Source organism: Bos mutus, chromosome 14 (genome assembly GCF_027580195.1).
Source record: "Bos mutus isolate GX-2022 chromosome 14, NWIPB_WYAK_1.1, whole genome shotgun sequence".
Classification (NCBI taxonomy): domain Eukaryota; kingdom Metazoa; phylum Chordata; class Mammalia; order Artiodactyla; family Bovidae; genus Bos; species Bos mutus.
Window position 1 is genome coordinate 4,802,152 of NC_091630.1, and position 24,927 is coordinate 4,827,078.

Here is a 24,927-nt window from a genome sequence, read left to right on the forward strand (position 1 = left end):
GTGTTCCTGGGGTCACTGTCTTCAGTCCAGACTACTTTATCAGGGAGCCCTTCTCTGAAAAGTCTGTCAAATGCAGTACCGGCCTACACGCGTTCCTCCTACGAGAATACTTACATTAATACATGTTCACCACCTCCCTCTTTTGAGGGCAGGGCTGTTGTTCTGTCACCACTGTATCCTCAAGACCCAGAACAAGCCTGGCACCCCGTGGGAGCTGAAGAAGTGAATGAAGTTGGTGATGATTCGTGGTATGGGTTTATGAATACAAAGGTCTTGGATTACTTAATAAAATTAAGAATTTAATGCAACTTTTTAAAACCCTGCATAAAAAATATGATAGGTCCATATCCACGCCAACTCTTACCCTTGATCCCTTGTTTCAACCTGTATTTGATGATGAGGCTGTTACCAACATTTAAGTATAAATTACCTAGAGGACAGTGTGCTAAGATTATCCTGCATAGCCCCCACAATTCAGCATATGTTATCCCATTTTATGAAAAGGAAATGAGGTTTAAAAAGCCTGAAGCCAGTTGAAGACAGGAAGTGGCAGGGCTGGGTTGCATCTGGAGCTGGTGTGCCCAGCTCCAGAACCAGACTTCAGCTGATGCAGCTGCTAAAATAAAAGCCTCCTGGAGATCCTCTTTAAGTTTGGTCATTTGTATGTTTATATGCTTTAATAGATTTTTAAGAAATGATACTTCGTTTTGGGAATCAGGGATTCAATTTTGTAATTGTTCAGTCAGTCGTGTCCGACTCCTTGCAACCCCATGGACTGCAGCACGCCAGGCTTCCTTGTCCATTACCAACTCCTGGAGTTGTAATTGTTAAGCAGTGATAAATAATAATGGAGAAGGAAATGGCAACCTACTCCAGTCTTCTTGCCTGGGAAATCCCATGGACAGAGGAGCCTGGCAGGGTACAGTCCACGGGGTCACAAAGAGTTGGACATGACTTAGTGCCTGAACAACAACAAATAAACTGTAAATGAGATACTTTTCACAAATTTTGAACTAAACTTGAGATCTCATGGCTCTTTGCCTAGTGACCGAGAGTAGCTCTGTGACCTGGTTCATACCTGGTGAGCTGTTGCTTTGGTGTGTGAGTCCGTAGCTACGGATGACGCAGAGCTGAGAGTGCTCTGGCTACTTCTCAAGAGGGAAATGAGACATGAATTCACAACTTAAGATTCTTACAGTTAGCTTTGCGGCAGACGATTACTCTTGAGAAAGACAGCCTCACACCTCAGAACAGAAACTCTGCTGGTAGATGAGACAGGGAGGGAACCGCCTAGTACAGTGAAGAGGGTATGGGCGAAACTGTGGCGAGTCCTCTTCGTTTTCTTGTCTTCCAGAAGAGATGAGCCAAGTAGTCAGAGCTGGGGATTCAAACAGCCTCAGGCCCTGCTTCTTCCTTCTTTCTCTCTGCCACACCCAGTCACCCTCCTGGTCCACTGTCTGAGGCACGAAACCCCTGCTGAAGACCTCAGCGGTTGGCAGCAGGCACTTGGTGTTTCTGGTGATACAACCACCAGATCTCACTTAGAGGTTCCAGAGGCCTGCGGAGTGAGCCGTTGTTGGTCACACTTGCTCCCCGTGGAAGGAAACAAAAATGCTTCCCTGGTTTTTGTAGGAGGAACTTTATATATATAGAATGAAGCAGTTAGTGACACCCTGGGGTAGCCAGTAACTAATCATCTGAGACTAAATTCTGTAGATAATGTACTGAACATTGTCAGTAAGGACATACATGTATTTTTTTGTTACTACCATGAATCTTAAATGTGACTCCACGTTCAAAATAGTCTTGACTAATCTACTCTGAAAAAAGAGCTTTCAGGTAACCTCTGAGGTTCTGTTTATACTGGTGAGGAACAAATGTCAGAAATGTGAGTGAGAACCAATTAGAGGAACTATAACAGCATTCCTCAATTCATTCATGACATGGTAGCATGAAGTATTTTTGTTGGTCTTAGCTAATGTAAGTGAAACTACCAAACTTCTGTATTTGCTAGTACCACAACCTTGTGCAATAGGTTTTTATTTCTTGTCAATTTTATGCTTTGTTTTGGGATGGCATGATTCATTCCTCTATTTTCATTGAATTTAGAAAATGCAGATTGTGCATTTCAAGGTATTATACAATGTGTGTATAATTTAGAATTTTCTACTCAGTATCTTGACTTCATTGTTTAAAAATCGCTGAGATACAATTGAAAAAAAAAGTAACTAAGGCTGTCTTTAAACAAGACTGTTCTTGAACAGAGAAATAAGATAGGAAGTGACAAGGGCAGACAATTAGCAGCGCCTCTTAAGGATTAGCCCATAAGGTGATATGAAATATTCTCATTGTGTTCTTTTATTTTTGTGGGCTTTGTGTCATGACCTTTTCATTTTTTTTCCTCCATTCCAACATCTGCTGGCTTTTAAATGAAATCATTTCTTTGGTATTTTCAGTGTTTGATGGTTGCTTTGCACATACCCTGCTATTGTTCCCAAGCAACTGATCAGGTCAAATTTAAGACTGGGCTCTCATGCTGTGACCTTAATAACCAAAGCCTTTTTGGCCTTAAAATATGAATTGTAATTTATTTCTTTGTTCACCTCCCCCCCTTTTTAAACAGGCTGCAGATACTTTGGCTGTGAGGCAAAAAAGAAGAATTTATGATATCACCAATGTCTTGGAAGGAATTGACTTAATTGAAAAAAAGTCAAAAAACAGTATACAATGGAAGTAAGTTACAAACCGCTCTAGTCTACCGTTTTCTTCGCAATGCTCTGTGAACGCTGACCTTTCTGCTATGTATGTCTCCTGAGTCCTCTGTCCCAGCCATCTACACTGGTCACACAGCCCCTCGCATGTCCCTGCCACACCTCTGGGCTTCTGTGTCCCTCCTGTGTGACACGGGATGGCCCCTGGCTCACTCCGCTGTTTAAGTTACACTCTCACAGTTCAAGTCTTCTCCCTCCAGCTGCTCACTTGGTGCACACTGCATCCTGCTCTGTATCATTAATCCTTCTTTGCCCGGGTGTTCTATGTACTCACCTAATATAAACTCCTTGAAAACAGGAACTAAGTCTCATACATACAAGAATATGTACTTTGTAAATAATGATTAGTTGAAATGCATGTTGTCATTTGTTAACTGTTGTATGTTTGACTGTGACAAACATGTTCTTTTCCACAAATTTGCCCCCCTTATCCTTCGCTTTTCAGTTTATTTTAGCCAAAAATCCCAACAAAAGACTAAAAGATGGTAATCTGTTTTACCCGCATCCGAGTCCACATAATGAGACTACCAGTGTGACCATTCGACTCCGGCATCCTTTGGTGCCTCAGTTACCAGTCGACCTTCTAGAGACAAAGAGCACACTAGGACAGACTGAGAATTTTGTAATTTGGGTGTTTGTTTAGACAATGGTATGGTGTTTACGTTTTCTCAAGATTTTAATGGTTAATGATTTTAGAAGAGTGTAAAGATTTTTGTTTTAAATATATTTGGTGAGTTTTAACAATTTTTACTATAAAAATTAAGTGATGTTAACCTGGGTCTAATACTGGGGATATTAATTTTCATATGTTTTTAAGAGGTGTAGGTGCTGGCTGTAATACTAAAGAAGTCATAGATAGATTAAAATATCTCAAAGCTGAAATTGAAGATCTAGAACTGAAGGAAAGAGAACTTGATCAGCAGAAGTTGTGGCTACAGCAAAGCATCAAAAATGTGATGGACGACTCCATTAATAATAGATATCCTTTTGAATAGAAATCCTTTTAAATCTTTAAATACATAGATATAATATGTATTTATATATTCTTTCAGTCTGAACATCAGTTACTTTATTCTAGTGTTTTTAGAGACTTCAGTTTTGCAAGTGATTATAACATTCTTCTAATAATTTATATGAATATTTTAAAATGGTTACTTTTTCAAGTCGTATAGTACATCTATTAGCAAACAGATGCGTCTGTTGCAGATTCCCCTATATGTGGTCTACCCATTGACAGGATACACTACACTAGCTAACGTGTGCTTACAGGGAGTCTGCACATGTGGAAGTCGTTGTTAAACCATTGTTCTGAACCTAAATCATTCAGTGTTTCAGAGTTTTTTAAAAAAGTAATTTTGGTTTGAAAATGAACTATCACAGGCCTGCAATCAGTCCAGGATACATTCTGCCTAATATTAACCCAAAGATAGTACTTTAGTAGAGGGTAGGGTTCCAAGGCTGGTTGGGATATCTACCATATTTGGGGAAAAGCATTAGTGATATACTCCATGTGTTCCTTATGACCACTGTGTTCTTTCAGATATGTGACTGTTGATTTGTGACTTACCCATACTCATATGGAACATTTGAACTACATTTATCTTGTACCACCTCTCATGAACTTCTGAGTGTGTATATAATTTTTCACTGTCTTGTCTTTTGTGAACAAGTCCATGATGTCATTTGTTATTTTCTTTCTAGAATCAGAACTCCTTAACAGTTTGATAATAATGGGGGTCTTCAGCTGTGCCTTGTGGAGCCCCGAGATTCCAAAAAGCATTGAACTAGTTGATCACGCACTTTGCTGCACTGCTTGCCAAGATCGCGGGCACGCCTAGTTCCCCAAACCATGACCCAAGAAGAGTCTCGATGCAGCGACTTCTGTAGTTGACTCTTCACTCCCACCGACAGCATCCTTCCCCCATCAGTGTCCTTGCCCAGAAGCTCCTGTCTGCATGGAATGCGCTTCCTTCCCTCTCCCTAGAGTCCTCAGATGACACAGAAACACAGAGTGGCTCCTTCTTAGAGCGAAAGATGGATACTTCTCTCACGGACCTTTGATTGCCTTTTCAGACAAGACTTGTGTTCTTTTTGATCTGACCATGTGTGACAGTCCCTTCATGCATTTGGTCACTTTGGCCTTCAGATTTATTATCTTAATTTATATATCCAGGCCTTGATATAAATGTTGTTCCTTAACTCTCTGACAGTACATTTTCCTATGTAACTCATGAAGACATCTGTAATTGTTTTAATGGTAAGTACTGTTAGTAAATTTTTTCTTATGTTCTTCCTTTGATCAACGTATTTAGTGTAATGTGATTTAAAATTCCCCATGCAGTCACCTCAAGTCATTATTTTCTGTATTTGTGGACATTTTTTGGTCTCCCTCTATAGTGCTATGTGTTGATAGGCTGCTTTCATTTCTGTTCTCATGACAATAACTGCTTTTCCCAGGTTTCACTTCATTTCCTGCCCTGGTAGGTATAAATTCTGTGTGGGAGAGGCAGCGAAGACAGAGAGGAATTAAATAACAGTCTCAGAGTCAGAGAATCACAGAGTCAATGACTAAACTTGAGCTAGAACATGGTTATCATTGATGTGCCAGAGAAGGCAATGGCACCCCACTCCAGTACTCTTGCCTGGAAAATCCCATGGACGGAGGAGCCTAGTAGGCTGCAGTTCATGGCGTTGCTACAGTCAGACACGATTGAGTGTCTTCACTTTCACGCATTGGAGAAGGAAATGGCAACCCACTCCAGTGTTCTTGCCTGGAGAATCCCAGGGACGGGGGAGCCTGATGGGCTGCCGTCACCAGGGTCATGGGTCACACAGAGTTAGACACGACTGAAGCGACTTAGCAGCAGCAGATGTGCTGTTAAATCTGGAAAATTATTCCTCACCTTATTCCATCCCCGGCTTCCATGTTTTCCCTTTAAGATGATATGCTCAGTTGCTCAGTCGTGTCCAGCTCTTTGCAGCCCGTGGACTGTAGCCCGCCAGGCTCCTCTGTCCATGGAAATTTTCAGGCAAGAATACTGGAGTGGGTTGCCACTTCCTACTGCAGAGGATCTTCTGACCCAGGCATCGAACCTGCATCTCTTGCGTCGGCAGGCAGGATCTTTGCCACTATGAATAACTAAAATGGAGGTGGGGGCTGAATTCCCATAATATATATAACACAAGTAAAATATGCATGGGCTATTAAAAGGACAGTCTTGTATCATGCACATACCAAAAAAAAAAAGTTTGCCAAACGCTTTGCCAAGTAGAATCTGACTCTTAAGACTATGCTGGTTTTATATGTGGCCTTACTGCTTAAAGTTTGGGGAAATATTCTTAATGTTCAGCCCAGCAGATATTACTGTAGATGCTGGCTTCAAAAGTTCATGTAAGCTTAAGATTTCACTGTATCATACCTATTTAAGCAATATAAATACTTAACTAAACAGTGTTATTTAACTAAGGCTGAAAGGAAGTTCTGAGAGTCTCAGACATGATATGAGCCTGAATGAAAGCAAAATTAACTTGAGCAGAATTTGTTAATGAGAATAGAGTGAATACATTTACCCTGTTGTAAGATCTACTAACACACGTGTTTAGTTGCTCACTCGCATCTGACTCTCTGTGGCCCTATGGACTGTAGTCCACCAGGCTCCTCTGTGCATGTAATTCTCCAGGCAAGAATACTGGAGTGGGTTGCCATTCCCTTCTTTAAGGGGTCTTCTTGACCCAGGAGTGAAACCAGGTCTCCTGCATTGCAGGCAGATTCTTGACCATCTAAGCCACCAGGAAAGCCCTTGAGGATTAAATGATGTTATATATATCTGTATCTCTGTATATAAAACTGATAGATATATTACCTCATTTAATCCTCAAAAACCCTGTGCGGTATCTGTATCTCTGTATATAAAACTGATAGATATATTACCTCATTTAATCCTCAAAAACCCTGTGCGGTAAGTTATGTCACCTCCATTTTACAGAATAAGAACCAGAGCCCAAGGTCACCAAGTCCCAGCATTCTGACTCCACAGCCCACTCTCTTGGCCGCTGTATTGCAAGATCAGTAGTGTTCCTAAAATGTAAAAATCTTTATTTCTTAATTTTTTTTGACCAGGTGATACACTTTTGGCCATTCAAGCACCTTCTGGTACACAACTGGAGGTACCTATTCCAGAAATGGTACGTACGTAGGATAGCTTTTGTTAAAATGGATCTGCTGTTTCACGAGGGACAAACATTTTCTGGAGCTGAACATGAGCTAATTGTAAACACTTTCAAGTTACTGCTTTTAAGTTGTCTGTAAGTATTCATATCTGAAGTTAGATGTCTTCAGTACTTTTGCAAAATTATGGATGTGACTGATCATTTAACATATTAGTTTTTGAAAAATCTTATTTGAGCTAGAAGACATCAAGGAATGAGTGATGATACAGTCAATAACCTTAAAAAATCAGTTTGACCAATCTACAGCCAATATAACAATCCTGAGGAAAAAGTTCACTTTAAATATCAACAATAATATACTGCTTTAAATTAGGTCTTTTAAAAAACATTTTCTGGCTTATTGAGTCAAAGATATCTGTTGACTCTATGCTAATATAAATTTCACGATTTTCATTTTCAAATTTCCTAAAACAGATTTGAAAACTAACAATTTAAAAAGGTGGAAAAAAATTACTGTTACTTCCTATTACCTCCTTTGCTTCTCCCAGCCATCCTAGAAGTTCCTATTTAGGCATTTATAGCTCCTGAAGCCTCAGGATACAAATCACCTTTTTGAAATGGAGGGATTTACATTTATATCTCTGTAGGAAAAATCAGTTGTCTTTGTGCTTTGCTGAATGGAAAAAAGTTTTGCCTTGTGAAACTTGCTGTTTAAGACCACATGTTGAGATGACCACCGTAAGCATGGCTGCCGCCGCCAAAGAGAGAGCATTCCACAGCTGAGGGAAACGCTCTGAGCACTGCTCAGCACAGAGTGGATCATTACAGCAAAAATAGGTGCCTTCCAGCATTCTACAGCTGGGAGTTTTTGATGACCAGTATTTGAGAAAAGCTTACTTTCTAGGGTCAAGAGCTTTGTAATCCTCAATATCCCATTCTACTCCTGGTCGCTACACTATTTTGATTTAATGACTTACTTTTGTTGTATTTAGTCAGTCCCTATAGCTTTGCCTTTCTTTAAATGAAAATATGGTAACACATTTACAGTAGACTTGGAAAAAACAGAACAAGGTTACAGAGAGTTCCCTCATGTATGGATGTTCCATTAGTTATTTTTTTAAGTAGATAAAGATTTTTAGTTGGAATTTCAACATGAAACTCTCTAGAATGCATACACAGAGAAGTAGAAGGATATGTAGTTGCCTATCTCATTTTTAATGTTTCACGTTGGTTAGAGGTGTTAACCTTTGTTCATTTGTTTATGCCCAATAACTTCAAAGGGTCAGAATGGACAAAAGAAATACCAGATCAATCTAAAGAGTCATTCAGGACCTATCCACGTGCTGCTTATAAATAAAGAGTCCAGCTCATCTAAGCCCGTGGTTTTCCCAGTGCCCCCCCCAGACGACCTCGCGCAGCCTCCCTCTCAGCCTCCTACCCCAGTGCCTCCACACAAGCCCAGCTCGGCCGTCCAGAGCCTGCCTGAGCCACCTGTCTCTGAACGAAGCCAGCCTCTCCAGCACACGCCAGCCACAGACATGTCTTCAGGTGAGTTCACGGCCATTGTTTTCAAAAGCAGAGAAGAAAATATGAAGACTGCATTGGACAAGTTAGAGAGCATTTTTGAATCTCTCAGTTGTGATGTTATTCTCTTGTCTAGTATAGGAGACAAAATAGTAAACCTAATCAACAAGTCATAATTTTGTGTCTCCTATGTGCCCAGCACTGGAATATGTATTATGAGGAAAATTTAAAAACAGATCCTGTCTTTAATTATATTCTGTTGTTTAGTCGCTAAGTCGTGTCCGAGACTCCTTGCTACCCCATGGACTGTAGCCGCCAAGTTCCTCTGTCCATGGGATTTTCCAGGCAAGAATACTGGAGTGGGTTGCCCGTTCCCTCTCCATTTAATTGTATTACTACTACTTGTTTCATAGACTGTGTAAATATATATGTATTTACAGTTTTCCTTAGGATTCCATTTTGGAATTAAACCATATTTGTTCTTTTTGCTGTCAAAATATATAAAAAGAAACGTAAAAAAACTTTTATCACATTTGTTTCCAGCAGGATCTATTAGTGGAGATATCATTGATGAGTTAATGTCTTCTGATGGTAAGTAGTTTAAAAAAAATAACTAAACTTACATATTAATAATGCTTTTCTAGAATTTGAGTGGCCTTATGATTTAAAAGACATGAAGAACCTGTATTTTTTAACTGCTTAATGTACTGTGATGGTTCATGAAAGTTATAGTTAAGTTATAGACATCATGAAGCATTTCTTTGCCTGCATTTTTATGAAAAATAACTCATAAGGGGATACTTAATCACGTTTACAGAATAAACTTCTATACTGTTGGCATACTAGCCCTTTTCACACCTGAAGAATCTGGCCAAGAAGAGTAAAACAATATATCTGAGTCAACAAGAAATCTGAAAACTTAGTTTTGTAAATATGCCCATCATGGCCAATTTCTGTGTTAGCCACATCATCTAACCAGAAATAATTCCTAAAAATCAGCTAATTTTAAAATTGTAGTTACTTTTAACAGTAACTCTCTGGGCCTCTGCTTCCTGTAAGTTCTTGGATTCCTAACACATACCCACGGCAGCTGTTAAATTAGCAAGCATTCTGCTGCTGCTGCTGCTAAGTTGCTTCAGTCGTGTCCGACTCTGTGCGACCCCATAGACGGCAGCCTACCAGGCTCCCCCATCCCTGGGATTCTCCAGGCAAGAACACTGGAGTGGGTTGCCATTTCCTTCTCCAGTGCATGAAGTGAAAAGTGAAAGTGAAGTCGCTCAGTTGTGTCCGACTCTTAGCAACCCCGTAGACGGCAGCCTGCCAGGCTCCTCTGCCCACGGGATTTTCCAGGCAAGAGTACTGGAGTGGGGTGCCATCGCCTTCTCTGAACAAGCTTTCCTAGTAACCACTTAAGAGACTTATCAAACATTTCTGTAAAAGCAGAGAATTTCAGCATATTTATTAATTTATGTCTGATTCCTTTCTCTGTTTTCAAAGTGGTAGCTTATTTAGCAGATCAGAGAAAATACTCTAATGTTTCTGAATCATTTTAGTGATGAATTCAACCAATAAAATTTCTAACTTGTTTCCCAAGCTAAACCTATAATCAGTGCATAAAATGTTTTTAAATAAGAATCTTTGAAGATACACACAAAACACAAATTATTAATTTGATCATTACATTTCCTATTGTATTTTTTTAATTTCCTGTATAACATGGGAAGCATAATTTGGTTTGATGTTTTTGATAGTGTTTTATCTAAGACATCATTACCTGTATGCAGAAACCATCTTTAACACTGCATTTGTGTTTTTGCTTGCAGTGTTTCCGCTCTTACGGCTTTCTCCGACCCCAGCAGATGACTACAACTTTAATTTAGATGATAATGAAGGCGTTTGTGATCTGTTTGATGTTCAGATACTAAATTATTAGATTCCATGGAAACTTGGGACTGTTATCTACCTCTAACTGTGTAACATTTTAGACTTCTTAATAACCTAAGTATTTAAAATAATGAATGTAACACCTTTTTAGTTCACTGATTCTGAAATGTTCTTCCCTAATACTTTATTTTTGCTTCACAAAACTTCAACCATAAAAACAAAGGATTCTGACTGTTTCAGGAGAAAAAATGATTTCACATCCACCAACCCTCCACACCCTCAAGTAATTACTTTCTGAAATTTCAACTTTTATTCCCATTCTGAACCCTTCTGTTTTCTTCCCCTTATATGAGAAGAAAGTTAAAGCAGACTTCAGGTCATGAGAAACAAGAAAGTTGGCCAAGGGCTCATCACTTGTTCTGTCTTCCACTTGTACTGCCACAAGACCGTCCGTGTTCCTTTGTGTCCTCCAATCCAGACATTCACTGCCACTTATAACGTGAAGGGTGTAAACTAGGATATATTAACTGTTTCAGTGAACAGAGTTTGTGAAGTGCCTTCTGTTTTAGCACTTTAAGTTCATCACATTTTGTTGACTTCTGACATTCCACTTTCCTAGGTTATAGGAAAGATCTGTTTATGTAGTTTGTTTTTAAAATGTGCCAATGCCTGTACATTAACAAGATTTTTTAAATAAAATTGTATAAAAGATTAAATTTATTGGTCTTTTTGGGGAATTTGATGCATCATTGGTATATTACAACTGAGCCATTAATCTGGTAGCTTCATCAACATTAACTGGTACATTTTCATGACACTGCTGAGGTATCTAGAGAGAAGAAATTACATTTTAAAATTGAGATAACAACTGTAAACAAAAATGACAGTCTACTGACATATATTCCAATATAATTTCTTCCAGTTGTACTTTTGGAAGTAGAACAGTAAATTCCCATATTTAGACTCAATGTTTTAAAGTCTGAATGTGCTATACATACTACAGAGCCAAGTACTAAAAATTACAATCAATATGGGCTTTGAAAATTTGGAGTTTAATTTATTAGCCAGAACAAAAGCAAGTGATTTCTACTCACCAGTTGTTTCTGCAGAGGTTCAAGGGAAAGGCCTTTTGAGAAGTTTGCCAGTTCCTTCTGTATATCTATAAAAGCTTTATTCACTCTGTTAACTTTTTCATCATTCACAATGTTTATCTTTTAAAAAAAGAAAAGAGCAGTAATTCATGATCTTAAATCCATTACAGATAAAATACAGGCAACTTTAATCTTATTAAACCCCCAAATCTATAAACTCTTGTCCATCCTACCAATTTGTGCAGATAATTCACACTAAAATTTTTAGTCTTATTGAGACACTTTAGACATAAAGGTTCTGTTTAAAAAAAAAAAAAGAATTATGTAGCTATACCTTCTACCTTGACTTTTCCTGGTATAAGCAGGCCAAAACATGTGCCTATAATCTTTCCAGGCTATGACGCTACCATCTCTTATCTGTGAAACGAGGACCCTGGATAGAACCCTTCGAGAGTCCCAACAGCACCTCTCCGAATCCTCCTTGACGGCGGCACCTGGCCGTCTCCTGAGAACAGTGGCCCGTGCAGCCCTCCGTTCTTGAGTCTACAAGGCTGGGGGGGGGCATTCTGTTCACTGCTGCGCCCCAACCGTTTCTCCTTCAAACTCCCAGCTGCTCTGCACCTTACGCGCCAGGACATTCTGACATCCTTCTCACTACTGTCACCTACCTAAACCATGATTACTTACTCCTTTGTGAAAGATCTCAAACGTTGGCTCACTGACCCCCCACACGCCTGGCATCACTGCTTAGTGGCTTCAACAAGAACCTACCCGATGGCCACTTAATCTTCTCAGGTCCTCGACTCCAGGGATCTTTCCCACGACTTAACCTTGCCATCACTGCCATGTGGTACCTTAGGCTGCACCACCTCCTGTCCCTCTAGTTCACTTAGTTTATTAGTAATTCTTAAATCTCACTGAAACCTTTTCTAAGTTCACTACTGTTCACATGTTCCACCTCCACTTCTTTAGCCTACACAGATCCCATGACCACTTGTCAGTCACTCCTTACACCCTCTTAACTGTCCGCCTTTCCCTTGATCAGACTTGTGTGGCAACTTGGTTAAACTCAACCATCAGCCTTTTCTGAGCCTGAAACGGTAGCTGTAGCAAGTCACAACTGGCTGCCTGGCTTCACTTAAGTTCATTTCCACCAACTTCAATTTACCTTTTTTATGTGCTGCCTGGCAATCTTACCCTAATAAGTTAGGCTACTTTCTGAGAAAATTATTTGATACTTTCTCCAACCAGGCTGCCTACCCACAGGTCTTTTCCAGTAGCGTCCACGAAGCTTCTGGGACTTCCTGTCTAAACAAAGTAATCTTTCCCAAATACACCAAGCTCTTCCCCAACTGGAGGCCTTTGCACTCACTATTCTCCCTGCCTAAAACATGCTGCTGCTCCCAATGCTTCACTGCTCTTGGCGTCACTAGCTCCTGTCACTCAGGTCTTGGCTTCAGCATCAACCTTGAAGTCAATTCTATCTACAGTTGTCACCCCAAACTCCAGTCATATCATTCAGCTTTATTTCCCTTTTAGCATTTCCAAAGACAAGAAACTGCTCCACCAAAAAGTTTAATTCAGCTAGTTCATGAAGACTGAAAGATAAAATGTTACATTTCTATGGCCCATTATGATAATTAGTAAGTCCTTGAGAGCTGACTCCATCTAGTACTTAAGCTTGAAAACATTTCCTTGAATCATCTTCTTAAGGTGTCTACTTGAAATTTCTCATTCCCCAAATATTTTGAAAAGAAGATAAAGCAACTCTTTTCATTTTGTATTTTAAGAAACAAAATATTTTATCTCCTATTTTCAGGTTTTTATTTGAGCTCTAGGTATCTCCAGAGAAATAAGAATTAACTGAGGAGAAAAAGAATGGGTGCTGACTGACATTCCATGTCTTGGCTCTGTTAAGAGCTTCTTGAATATATATAAATTTACAGAGAACTTTTCCATAACATTTTTTTTTTTTTTTATGATTTCCAGGCTCTGAGAATTAACTGTTACTTGGAGCCTCATACATTTGCAGTTAAAATGTTTTCCTTTTGCACATTTGGATTCAAGAAAGGGAGGTTATTTTTCTTCATCATTTTTCTTTTTAAAACAAATACTTAAAATCATCTTGCTTTTTTGTAGGAAAGGCTAAGAACCTGTTTTAAATATTAACATTCAGCTTTTCAGTAGCTTTACAATTATGCTTTGCTTGTAAACAGTAAAGTCAGAGTGCTTAAGTGATACTCACCTTCTTAAGATTAGTGGTAACTGGTTTTGCTTTATTTTTAACCTTAAAGCTTTTTTGGCTGGCTATGTGGAATACATTCCTGGACTTCTGCCCTCTTAGTTTGTTCTTGGCCATTGTCTAGGAAAAAAAGAGCGAGCTCAATTAAGTTGCCCACACTTATGAACTGTAAATCAATTAAAATTTAGGAAGGTACCGATTAAATTTAAGAAGATCCACCTTGCTCCTGATTATTTTTAAAACTGCTACTTGTATTAAATTCCATGTCTTTTGGTCCTACAGATTTTCCTGTTTGAGTGCAGAGAGTATCTAATTCTTTTCTGCATCTCTGGCACCTGGACTGTAAGAGGTTCCACATTAATTTCTGCCAGTTAGATACATTAAGTAATATTACCAACACAACAATGGTTTTTTTTCAACTTTCTGTGGCATCTGACAATGCTAACCATTACAACCCATCCTTCTGCTAGTTTACATATTGATATTCCACTGGGGTTCCTTTCATACTCTAAGACTGGCTCCTTTCTTCTTCTTTCATTCCTTTTTACTTGCCCCATTTTCACTCCTGTGTGCACCTCCTCAAAGTTAGTCGCTAGTCATGTCTTTGCAACCCCATGGACTGCAGCCCTCCAGACTCCTCTATCCATGGGATGCTCCAGGCAAGAATACTGGAGTTGGTTGCCATGCCCTCCTCCAGGGGATCTTCCCAACCCAGAAATTGAACTCTGGTCCCCTGCATTGCAGGAAGATTATTTACCTCTGAATTACCAGGGAAGCCCCAGCTCCTCAAAATCAGTACTTAATCTTGCACATCCAAATCCCAGCCTTACTTTCATGACTTCCATATCACTTCTGTGTGAATGGTTCTTGCCTAAAAACTTTAGATGTTATCTTTGTTCTACAGCTAAACACACTAAGCCTATAAATTCTACTTTTGATGTTGAGAAACATCTCTCAAACCTGTCTTTAACAATGCACATGAGGAACAATTTCAAAAATATTAACAGTTAAGATTTATTAAGCTTTGACTACATGTACAAGCACTATGCTAACATTTTATGTGCTTTACTTCTTACAAAAATACTTTGTGGGAGGTACTATTTCATCCTCATTTTATGGATTAAAAAACTGATGCAAAGAGAAGTTAATCTACCCATTGTCACACTGTTAGTAGTCAGGGGATGCCACGATTCAAAGCCAGGAAGACTAGATCCTGAGCTCTCGTTATGTGATATGGCCTCACATATACATAAAAATGCAACACAAAACCATGATTTAGTACTGCCTAGTTCAGGACTAGGTTATTGCTTTAGTCCCTGGGACAATTTGGTTAGACTCTAGGTTGGACAAACTTTACTCACAGACCAAATCAGGTCAGGCACCTGCCTTTGTAAATGACTTTATTAGAACGCAGCTCTGTCCACTTAATTATGTATGTATTGTCTGTGGCCGCTTTCCTGCTACAACTGTGGCTTGCAAAGCCAAAAATCCTTACTATTTGGCCCTTTAAAGAAAAGACTGTCAAGCCCTGGCTTAAACCATATGCATTCAAGTCTATCCTGCACGGTGGTACACAATGAACAGTCCCAATGTTAAAATCCTTCAATGGCTTCTCCAGCCCACAAAAAGCAATATTCTCTGTCCTGACATGTTGCAGGAAACCTCATTCTAGCATAAATGTGTCAAAGGTATCTTCTGCTATATCTCTGTAGCCACCTTAGAATACTAATTAATCTCTGAAGACTCTGCACATTCTTCCTTTCTTCCCTTTGCTCACATCGTATCTCTTTCAATGTCAAACTTTAGGAAACAACAGAAATGGCAAAGCTTCCTGAATCCTAATAGTACTCGTAATAAAAAAAAAAAAAAGAACACAGTAGAAAATACGTATTATAGAAGCAGAAAATACACATAGAAAGTCACCCCAAATTAAAGTCCTTCCAATAAGTAACCAGAATCCGATCATTCATTAACCAATTACTACGTGCCAAGTGCGGTACAGAACTCATATGCATCATATGAAACATATACAAACACAAGACACATAGACAGGGGCTGAGACTGGCAGCATAAAGCGGAGTGAGCAGACGGAAAGATCCAACGGGCCTGGGGACTCGAGGAAGGCTCGTGCAGAAGGTGACAGCTAGCGGGGTACAGGGCGGGGACAGGGGTCGCCCGTGACGACCCCGTGGAAACGAATGACAAAACAAAGACTACACTGGTCCCCCGCCCCGGGCTGAGGGCCCAGGACTCGGCCTTCCGGCCTGAGCCCGCGGGCCGGCGGCCGAGGACAGCCGCCCAAGGCAGCGAGCGACCGAGCCGACCTCCGGACGGCAGCGGCCCGCAAGGCCCGCCCCCGCCCCGCGAAGCTTCGCGCTAGCGCCCGGGAAGTGTCCTTTACTAACCTCTCACCAGGCCTCCGACACCCTCGTAGAGCCTCTCAGGTTCCAAGTAACGCCATCTGCACGCGCGAGACCCGGAAGTTCCTGGATGAGAGGGCCTGTCAAAGGGCCTCCTCAGGGCCGCGGTTCCGCCCCCGAGCGAAGCCCCGCCCGCAGAGCGTGGTCCCGTCCCAGAGCTTGGGGGCGGGAACAGGGGTAAGCCCCGCCCACAGAGCGTGGTTCCGCCCCAGAGCTCGGTGGGTAGACAGCGGTACGGCCCGCCCACAGAGCGTGGTTCCGTCCCAGAGCTCGGTCGGTAGACGGCCATAAGCCCCGCCCTTTCCGCCCACGCTGGTTCCCAGCCACTCGACGTAGGGCCGCCCACAGGGCCGTCTCCGCCGCGGAGCTCTCGCCCCTGAACGCTGCGCAGCCCCGCTCGCAGCGCGGAGTCCCGCACGTTAGCGCGTCTGGCCCGGTGCTACCTTGAGGCGCTCTACTTGGGGGAGACGCCGAAGACGGGAGCGCCTCGAGCTCCTCGCGCGGGCTCGCTTACAGAAGCCAGGTGGCGCGTCTTGGTCACCGCGCGGGCCGTCTCACAGCGGTCGCCCCTCGGCCGCGTCCTGCGGGCTGGCCGGGACGCGCTCCCGGGACGCGGCGCCGCGCGCCGCTGGGGGCGCCCCAGGCTCGCTGGGCGGCGCAGAGCGCCTAGGGGCTGAGCGGATCCAGGGCTAGCGCTGGGACTTCTAGGGGAGGACTGTAATGAGACGGAGCTGAAGTGCTTTCCGCAGTCAGATGAGAACTTCTGACAGCGCGGCAGACGCACAGCAAAGTAAACAAGCCGCGCAGCAAGAATGAAGTGAGAGCCGCCCCGTCGTGTCCGTGGGATTCTCCAGGCCGGAACACTGGAGTGGGTATTTCCCTCTCCAGTACTGAAAGCTACCCTTCAATGAAATATGCGTTTCTTGTGAGGAGCCAATTATCGTGAAAAGTTTCATGATTTATTATAGGAGTGCAGAGTCTTTTCTTCCTTTAACCCCTCAGTGACAGAAGAATTTATTTTCAGACTAAGAAGAAACATTTATAACATATTCTGTATAATAAAGTAGGGCAGACAGGACCTTCCATCTTTTTGGCTAGGTCAGATTCCTGGAAATATCTGTAGAATAAGAATAAGTAACACTGCAGTGAAGGAAAAACGACACTTTCTCAGGATATTCTAAAGCTGTAGGAGGTGGATCACAGACTTTATATTGTTATAATTTATTGTCTATAACTTAAATATCATATTACTGGTATGTATGTTTGTTTCTCAACCAGTCCATGTACTCTTCAGAGGCCAGGTTCACTACTCACCTTTATATTTCCATCCCAGATTCCATATTTCCAGTGCATGGAAGGTGTGGCATAAATGAAATAAAATTCCCTTAAGTATAAGAAGCAGAGAAGAGATTGTAGCCAACACACTGAAAATAACTTTAAAGCTCTATCAACTTTAGCAAGACTGAAAAATACCCAGAACACTTCTTTTTCGCTTCTTGTAGTACTGTTCCTTGGAAGTGATAGGTGTTTGACAAATATGTTTTTAATTTAATTAAGCAGATTTTATTCAGAGTAATCTCCTGGCCAAATGCCTAGAAATCCTGCTACTGCTGCTACTGCTAAGTCGCTTCAGTCATGTCCGACTCTGTGCGACGCAGCCCACCAGGAAATCCTGAACCTGAACTAATTACAGTCGCAAAGGATGGCTTGCATATGAAATACCTGAAGGTGAGGAACAGTGAAATCCCTATCACAAAGACAATAAAGATATTCAAAGAGTACATGAAGTCCTTTCACATTTTTTGTGATGCTAGGTTAAAATGCAAGCAGTGGTTAAAACTTATAGGAATTGGGAAATACTTAGCAAATGCATGTTTAAAACAGAAAATTGGTAACTGCAAAGGAGGCAGTGAGCTATTATCATTTGGCACTCCAAATTTCAACAGTGTTTAAAGCAAAATTAAAGGCTGCTGTGATTTGTAATTACCATGTTTAGTTGATAATGTGAACACTCAAGTTGTCTAAAGCTCAGCAATGATTTTGAGATTTTTTTTCTGTTGATATTGTTCTGTTCAGCGTCTATATGAGGCAGGAAGCAGATGGGCCCCCCAGGGTAAAGCGACCAAAGGGAAGAGATTGGACCCTGCACAGACCACATATTTCTCGTCCCAAAGTCAGGAGACCCTCCCTGGCCGCATATGCACAAAAGAGGCTCCTTTGCTGTTCTACCCAGATGCCTTTTCGGTGGAATTCATCTTGGCTAAGATGCGTGCACACACGGGAAGATCCTGAGATATACAGAATATGGACTGTGAGCCCAGGCAAGTCAAAATGAGCAGCCAGAGGAAATCTGGAAGAAATGCCCCACATAAGTGATTTAAACGGCCACCAGGGCGCAACTCGGGGCCTCTGTCTCTGAGTCTGCCCATGTGTCTATCCATACGTACTGTACTCTTCCTCCTAATAAATACTGTACTTGCTTCACCACTCCTGTCTTTGTGGAAGTTCTTTTCTGCAGCGCCAAAGGGCCAGGGCCCTTGTCACTAACTGCCAGTCTAGTCGCTGGGATCTGGTGCTTTTGCTGTTGTGACCCAGCCTCCATCTCTGGTTGGGAACCCCAGCCCTGCTCCAAGGCGCTGCAGGCCCAGGCCACCCAAGATTATATCTAGACTAAAGTTGACAGTTTCTGACTCTCTTTTTGTGTGGTGTTTGTTCAGAACTATGTTGTTCTGAAATCCTACTAAGAATTACGTAGTTGTCTATATTTTGTTAAATAAGATAGAAATTACTGAGGACTATAAAGATTTCATGAACATCTTTTTATCCTTTTGGATTAGAAAAGTCATGAAGAGTGCTTGTAGAAATTAGGGAAATTCAGAAAAACATAAAGAAGGAAGTGAACAGCCAGAAGTTACTGCATTCTGCTTAACTCACCACAGTCTTTCTCTCATTTCGATTACTGTAATAGCTTCCTAACTGGTTCCCCTGCTGTAATCTCTACCCACCCCAGGAGGAATCCCACTAAGATATTAATCAGATCATGTCATTCCTCAGCTCAGAAGTTCCAGTATTTCCCACATCACTCGGGATAAAGGCCAAAGTCCTTACAATAGCCTGTGAAGCCCTATTTGACAACCTTCCTCCCCCAACCTTCTCACCCCATCCCTGAACCCTGAATGCTTTCTTACTTTTCTGCCTGGAGCGCTCACCCACTAAATATCTGCAAAGCTCCTCCCTCTCCTCTTTGAGTGTGTGTTCAGTCGCTCAGTCGTGTCTAACCCCTTGTGACCCCGGGGACTGTAGCCCACCAAGCTCCTCTGTGCATGGGATTTTCCAAGCAAGAATACTGGAGTTGGTTCCTATTTCCTCCTCCAAGGGATCTTCCTGACCCAGAGAGCGAAACACGCACCCCCCACCCCCCCGCCGCAACTCCCACCCAAATCCTGTGTCTCCTGGATTGGCAGGCGGATTTTTTGCCTCTGTGCCACCTGGGAACCTCTTTCCTGTCTTCTCTCATACACCCTTGTTTTCAGTGAGGGCTTCACGACTACCTCTGTAAAATCCCAAGGCCTCCCACATCCCTGCCCTCCTTCTCCACCATCTATTATCACCACATAGCATCCCATGTATTTATTTACTTTGCCTATTACCTGTCTCCTCCTGCTAGAATGTGAGCTCCATAAAGGCAAAGCATTTTATCTGGTTTTGTGTGCTGCTATATTAGTTCTCTAATGCATAATGAATCACTCCAAAATTGAGTTTCTCAAAATAAGAGTCTTCATTTATTTTCTCATGATTTCAGTGGGCTTGGAATTTGTGAGAGGCTTGGCTTGATGGTTCTGGCCCAGGGTCTTTCACGAGATTCAGTTAGATATTGGCCGAGGCTGCAGGCATCTGAGGGCTTGGCTGAGACTGGAGGGTTTTCTTGCAAAGCAACTCACATGGCTGCAAGCTGATGCCAGCTATTGCCAGGTTGCCCCAAATCCCCTCCTGAACTTCTCTGCTGGACTACTTGAGTGTCCTCTGCTGTGGAAGCGGGCTGGTCCCAGACTGAATGACCCAAGAAAGCAAAGGAGAAACTGCAATATCTTTTATGCCCTAGACTCAAAAGTTGTACACCTTTGCTTCCACTGAATTTTTACAGTTACACCTGCTGGCCCTATTAGGTGGAGGAGACTACAAAAGGAGCTGAACACTAGGTGAGGATCATTGAAGACTATCTTGGAAGCTGGTTAGTGCAGCAGCTGTATCCCCTGTGCCTATAACAGTGCCTGGCACGCAAAGGGAGCCCAACAGATATTTTTGAACAATGAATAAATTCTACCACTTAACTTTCTAAAAATATATTTCTTTGCAGCCTTTTTTTCTAAACAGATAAACTATGTTGTTTCTCAAAAATTGGAATTTTTCTTTAGATAATTTATAATTGATAAATATAAACATACATACTTACTAAGCATATTTAAAAATATACTTAGTATCTTTCTAAAGTTACATCTTGTTGATATTTGATATTATTTCAATCATCTTATCATTTCCATTGTTTCTAGATTTCTTGTTATGAATATGTTGTAATGAACACCCTTCTACATAAAACTTTGAGCAATCTAACTTTCTTGGAGAGCATGACAAGGAATAAGATCTAAGATTATAAATACTTAAGATACTTAAGTTACCAAATTGTTTCCAGAAATAGAAACATATATTTTATGTTTCTACCAACAGTGTATGAACATGCCTATTTCATTGCATCCTTATGAATATGGAATGTTGATGCCTTTTAAGAAACTGAAGTTTTGGTTAGGAAGAAAAAGCATAAAGACCTTTATAGAATTATACGTCTTTTGAACTTCATTATATGTTTAAAGTGCAGTTTTCTTTCTTTTCTGTTTTTGTCATATCAACAGGTTGTTTAGGAGTGAAAATTGATACAATTTAGAGGTGAGGGGAGAGAGCCAAGTTGGAAATATGAGTAGCAAGATTCTGACTTGTGCAGCTGAGTGTGTGGTAGTGCCACTTAATGACAGAGAGAAATTTGTGAGAAGGAGAATGGGGCGGAGGAGGGGGAGAAGTCACTCCTTTCTGGACCCCTGAACTTGCAGCAGTTGAGTACAGTCCAGGGGATCTAGAACTGTGCTGCCCAGTATAGTAGCCACTGACGCCTACGGCCATCAGTCACTTACAATAAGGCGGGGTGAACAGACAGTCCGTAAGAGTAAAATACAAAACTGATTTAGAAGACTTCCTAAGAAAAGAGAATGTAGAAGATATATTGTTTCACTTAAGATCCAACCAGGAGACAGAAATCACACAATAACTTGAACAGGAAACGTTTACTGTAAAGAATTATTAACTCTAAAAGGGAGTAAGAACACTCTAAAAGTCAGAGAACACTCAGGAACACCCTTTGGCTAAGGGAGAGTTTCCAGGGAAGGACAAGCTTGGCGGTTGGCCTCCTTTCCGAAGTTAGGACTCAGATCAATGGAGAAGCCTGGTTGCAGCCCATTGGATGGAAGAGAAGTTTCAAGGGTGGCCCAGATCGGAGCTGGTCCATGGTTGCCAGGCAAGCAGAAACACCCTTCCAGGGTACAAAGGAATACATCTGGCGTGCAGGTTGCAAAAGGGACTCAGGGATGGGAAATCAGCTCTGGGCAGGGCGATACACAGCCTAGAGTGTACGGTACGGGTCCTGGTCATGAGGACTGTGGTGGATGCTGTCCGTGGGGCAGACCGCCTGAGGCTGGTGAGCAGCTGGGCACAGCGAGTGGCGGTGTTTCTGTGCCAACAGGGTGGCATGGCAGCTGGGCCATGTGGGGTCCACCCTAGGAGGGGCAGAGAGACAATCGCTGGGCTGGGGCTGAGGCTGAGGCTGTGAACTTGCCGAGTGACTGCACACGCTTGGTGTGAGGCTGCGGCAAGGCGCCCCTGCAAGCGCACTCACACCAGGGACCCAAGAGGAGCAAGAAGAAAACAGAAGAAAACGCAGCACGCCAGAACCAGGAAGACAGCCTCCCCCCTTACAGAGTCCCTCCACGGAGAAAACATCCTTGTGCTTGCTGCAAAGAGATTCTTAAAGCTCTGTTATCACAGAGCAGGTAGTTCAATGCTGAATTTCATAATGACATTTAATCTAATATTAATCAATCTAATAATAAACTGATAATTGGCACGCTCAATATTTTTTCTATTCATGTTGAAACAATAAGGTTTTGGATATATCAGGTTAAATAAGACACATTACTTAAACAAACATCACTTTTATTTTCACTTTTCTAAAAAAAATGCAAACAGTTGAGAATGTAAAATGTAGATATCCAGCAAAAGTGGATATCTGATCTCTGGAAATTATATCCTAGAAATTGATAGAGGGATTTAGAAGAGCATACAGAGAGAGGAGAGATCTAGGGGGAGGCCCAGTCCCCCCAAATTTAAAGGTTTGTGTGATGGTTAGTTTCTTCTGTCAACCTGACTGGGTTGCCAGGATGTTTGGTCAAGCACTACCCTGGGTGTTTCTGTGGGGCTGTTTTTGCATGAAATTGGCATTGGAATCAGTGGATGGAGTGAAGCAAATTGTCCTCCTTAATGTGTGTGGCTCTTCCCCTTCAACTGAAGGCCTGAATGAAACAAAAAGACTGAGTCTTTCCCAAGTAAGGCAAACTTCCTCCTGCCTGACCACCTATGAACCAGGACAGAAGCTTTTCGCGTCCCTCGGACTGGGACTGAAACACTGGCTCTTCCTGGGTCACTGCCTGCCAGCCTTCAGACTGGGTCTGCACCATTGACTCTTCAGGGTCCTCAGCTTGCTGGTTCATCCTGCAGATCTGGGGACTTGTCAGCTTCCATAATTGTGTGAACCAATTCCTTATAATAAACGTCTTTACAACACAGACACGCCCACACTGTGTGTGCCTGTATCTCTGGATAAAACTTACTAATATAGTTGAATAGAGAGAGAAAAGGGCTTCCCAGGTGGTACCGCAGTAAAGAATCTGCCTGCCAATACAGGAGATGCAAGAGATACAGTTTTGATCGCTGGATCAGGAAGATCCCCTGGAGAAGGAAATGTCAACCCACTCTAGTGTTCTTGACTGGAAAATTCCAAGGATGGAGGAGCCTAGTGGGAGTCAGACACGACTGAGTCAGACACGACTGAGTGACTGAATACACATGGAGAGAAAAACCCAAGAAACACCAGAGACGATGGGTGGGTAGCCAATGGGAGCTGTAGGAATGTACTGGGAGAAACTTCCCCCTAAGAGAGAAAATTCTAGAACACATTCTTAGTATGCTGATGGCAATGATGGCAGGGGGTTGGTAACGTCGGTTATAAAGGATATAATGGTATGTGGAGTGGGAGGTTTTGTTAGGTGTGCAAGGGTGGTGCATCAGACCTTCAGTAGTGGAATGGTGGGACCCACGTGAGGCTGCATCAAGCCTTGCTTGGTACTGAGACAGAGATATGGGTACCGTTCTTGATAGAATAGACTGCCCTTTCCTAGAGGACAGAACAGGATAAATAAGCTTTAGAAGAGCTGATGACAGAACGTCTGTTAGCACCTGAATTTATCTCTGGCATTATGTTTCAAAATGTTGGCAGGAATAGAGTGACATTGACTTACTCATTCCAAGTCAGGGAATAACTAAATTCTTTGGCACTTGAATTATTTTGGCGTCAATTATCTGGACTTTTCAACACCATTCTGATGTTTACACAACTTCCTTTTCTTTTAAGTAATCTTGGCTCTCCTTTGTCACACTTTATCTGCTTTTATACTACGTTCAAATAAGACACAAAATACTATAAAATAGGGTATGGATACATATTTCTACTTCTTTACAAAGCAATGTGAGATTAAAGAAAAGACTAAAAATGTAGAAGGCAGGGTTTTAGCAATGTGCTCTTCTCTGATCCTAAGGGACAAAGTTTAGCTTCTGAAAGTTGTAATCTGAGAAGTGATTTAAGAGCTGACTCTTGATAGACACCTTTCCAGTTCTGGTCTGAGAGTTCTCATCCAGGTGTGAAATCTCAGTCCCTTGAACAAGACCTTTAGCCCCTTTGGGCCTCAGTGTAATCTCCTGGAGAGCCTGCCTTAAGCAATTCTAACCTCAGGATGACCTTAGGAATAGAAAATTAAAGACAGCGAAACTGGCATACCGTATCAGCTCCATAAAATCAACACTTTATGCAAGACATCAAACAAAGCAAATGATAAGACAGTCTCTCGGTTAATCAGTCTCAGTGGCGCAAATCACAGGACTTGGTGACTAAAGGAAATGGGTGCAAAGTGAGAGCACCTTGGACTTGGGACTCTGCAGACTGAGGCAGTGTTCCTGCCTGTGGGGCTTGCCCCTCTAGGTAAGCGAGGAATAGGGAACCTTGCTTGTGTCGGTTTCCTGATCAGTAACTCCTAGCTCACCTGGTAAAGAATCTGCCTGCAGTGCAGGAGACTTGGGTTCAATCCCTGGGTCGGGAAGATCCCCTGGAGGAGGGCATGGCAACCCACTCCAGTATTCTTGCCTGGAGAATCCCCTGGACAGAGGAGCCTGGTGGGCTTCAGTCCTTGGGGTCACAAGAGTTGGACACGACTTAGTGACTAAACTGCTGCCAAAAGTCAGATGGAAATAGCCACTTCAGTTGACATTTAGACTTTCTAAAAAGAATCCCTGAAGAAAAATGTGTATTTCAGAGAAAGAGTCTGTGTATGTCCCCTAACAAAAGAATTTTAATTCATACTTTGATATTTCTTTAATATGCTGCTATGTTTAATCAAATATTTGCATAGCTAGGGTGGTAACTTAGGTAGGAGTGCCTCACATGCGTACAG

At 42.0% G+C, this 24,927-nt stretch overlaps 2 protein-coding genes and 1 long non-coding RNA gene across 4 annotated transcripts in view; 2 read left to right on the forward strand and 1 right to left on the reverse strand.

Annotated features, from left to right (window-relative positions):
- E2F5 (E2F transcription factor 5) overlaps nt 1-11,069 on the forward strand; it is a 34,746-nt gene extending 23,677 nt beyond the window's left edge. Inside the window, exons 2-8 of the mRNA XM_070382907.1 lie at nt 2,624-2,733; nt 3,589-3,750; nt 4,985-5,028; nt 6,892-6,956; nt 8,222-8,489; nt 9,009-9,056; nt 10,289-11,069. Of these exons, the coding sequence (XP_070239008.1) occupies nt 2,624-2,733; nt 3,589-3,750; nt 4,985-5,028; nt 6,892-6,956; nt 8,222-8,489; nt 9,009-9,056; nt 10,289-10,398 (807 nt within the window). The 3' untranslated portion in view covers nt 10,399-11,069. The remainder of the gene's footprint in view (nt 1-2,623; nt 2,734-3,588; nt 3,751-4,984; nt 5,029-6,891; nt 6,957-8,221; nt 8,490-9,008; nt 9,057-10,288) is intronic.
- RBIS (ribosomal biogenesis factor) lies at nt 11,044-16,679 on the reverse strand. Of its 2 annotated transcripts, XM_070382905.1 has the most exons (5): nt 16,546-16,679; nt 16,088-16,168; nt 13,686-13,802; nt 11,444-11,560; nt 11,044-11,178 (listed from the first exon to the last, which is right to left on the reverse strand). In XM_070382905.1, the coding sequence occupies exons 3-5, from the start codon at nt 13,797-13,799 to the stop codon at nt 11,107-11,109; spliced, it is 303 nt and encodes a 100-aa protein (XP_070239006.1). In that variant the 5' UTR covers nt 13,800-13,802; nt 16,088-16,168; nt 16,546-16,679; the 3' UTR covers nt 11,044-11,106. The 2 variants fall into 2 exon arrangements, with proteins under 2 accessions (XP_070239006.1, XP_005909152.1); XM_005909090.3 differs by lacking the exon at nt 16,546-16,679 and having other exon boundaries at nt 16,088-16,201.
- Nucleotides 16,680-16,833: 154 nt separating this feature from the next.
- Nucleotides 16,834-18,578, forward strand: LOC138990784 (uncharacterized). The gene is made up of 3 exons (XR_011466886.1): nt 16,834-16,970; nt 17,663-17,830; nt 18,179-18,578. It is a non-coding gene; the product is annotated as an uncharacterized lncRNA (long non-coding RNA).
- The last annotated feature ends 6,349 nt before the right edge of the window (nt 18,579-24,927 follow it).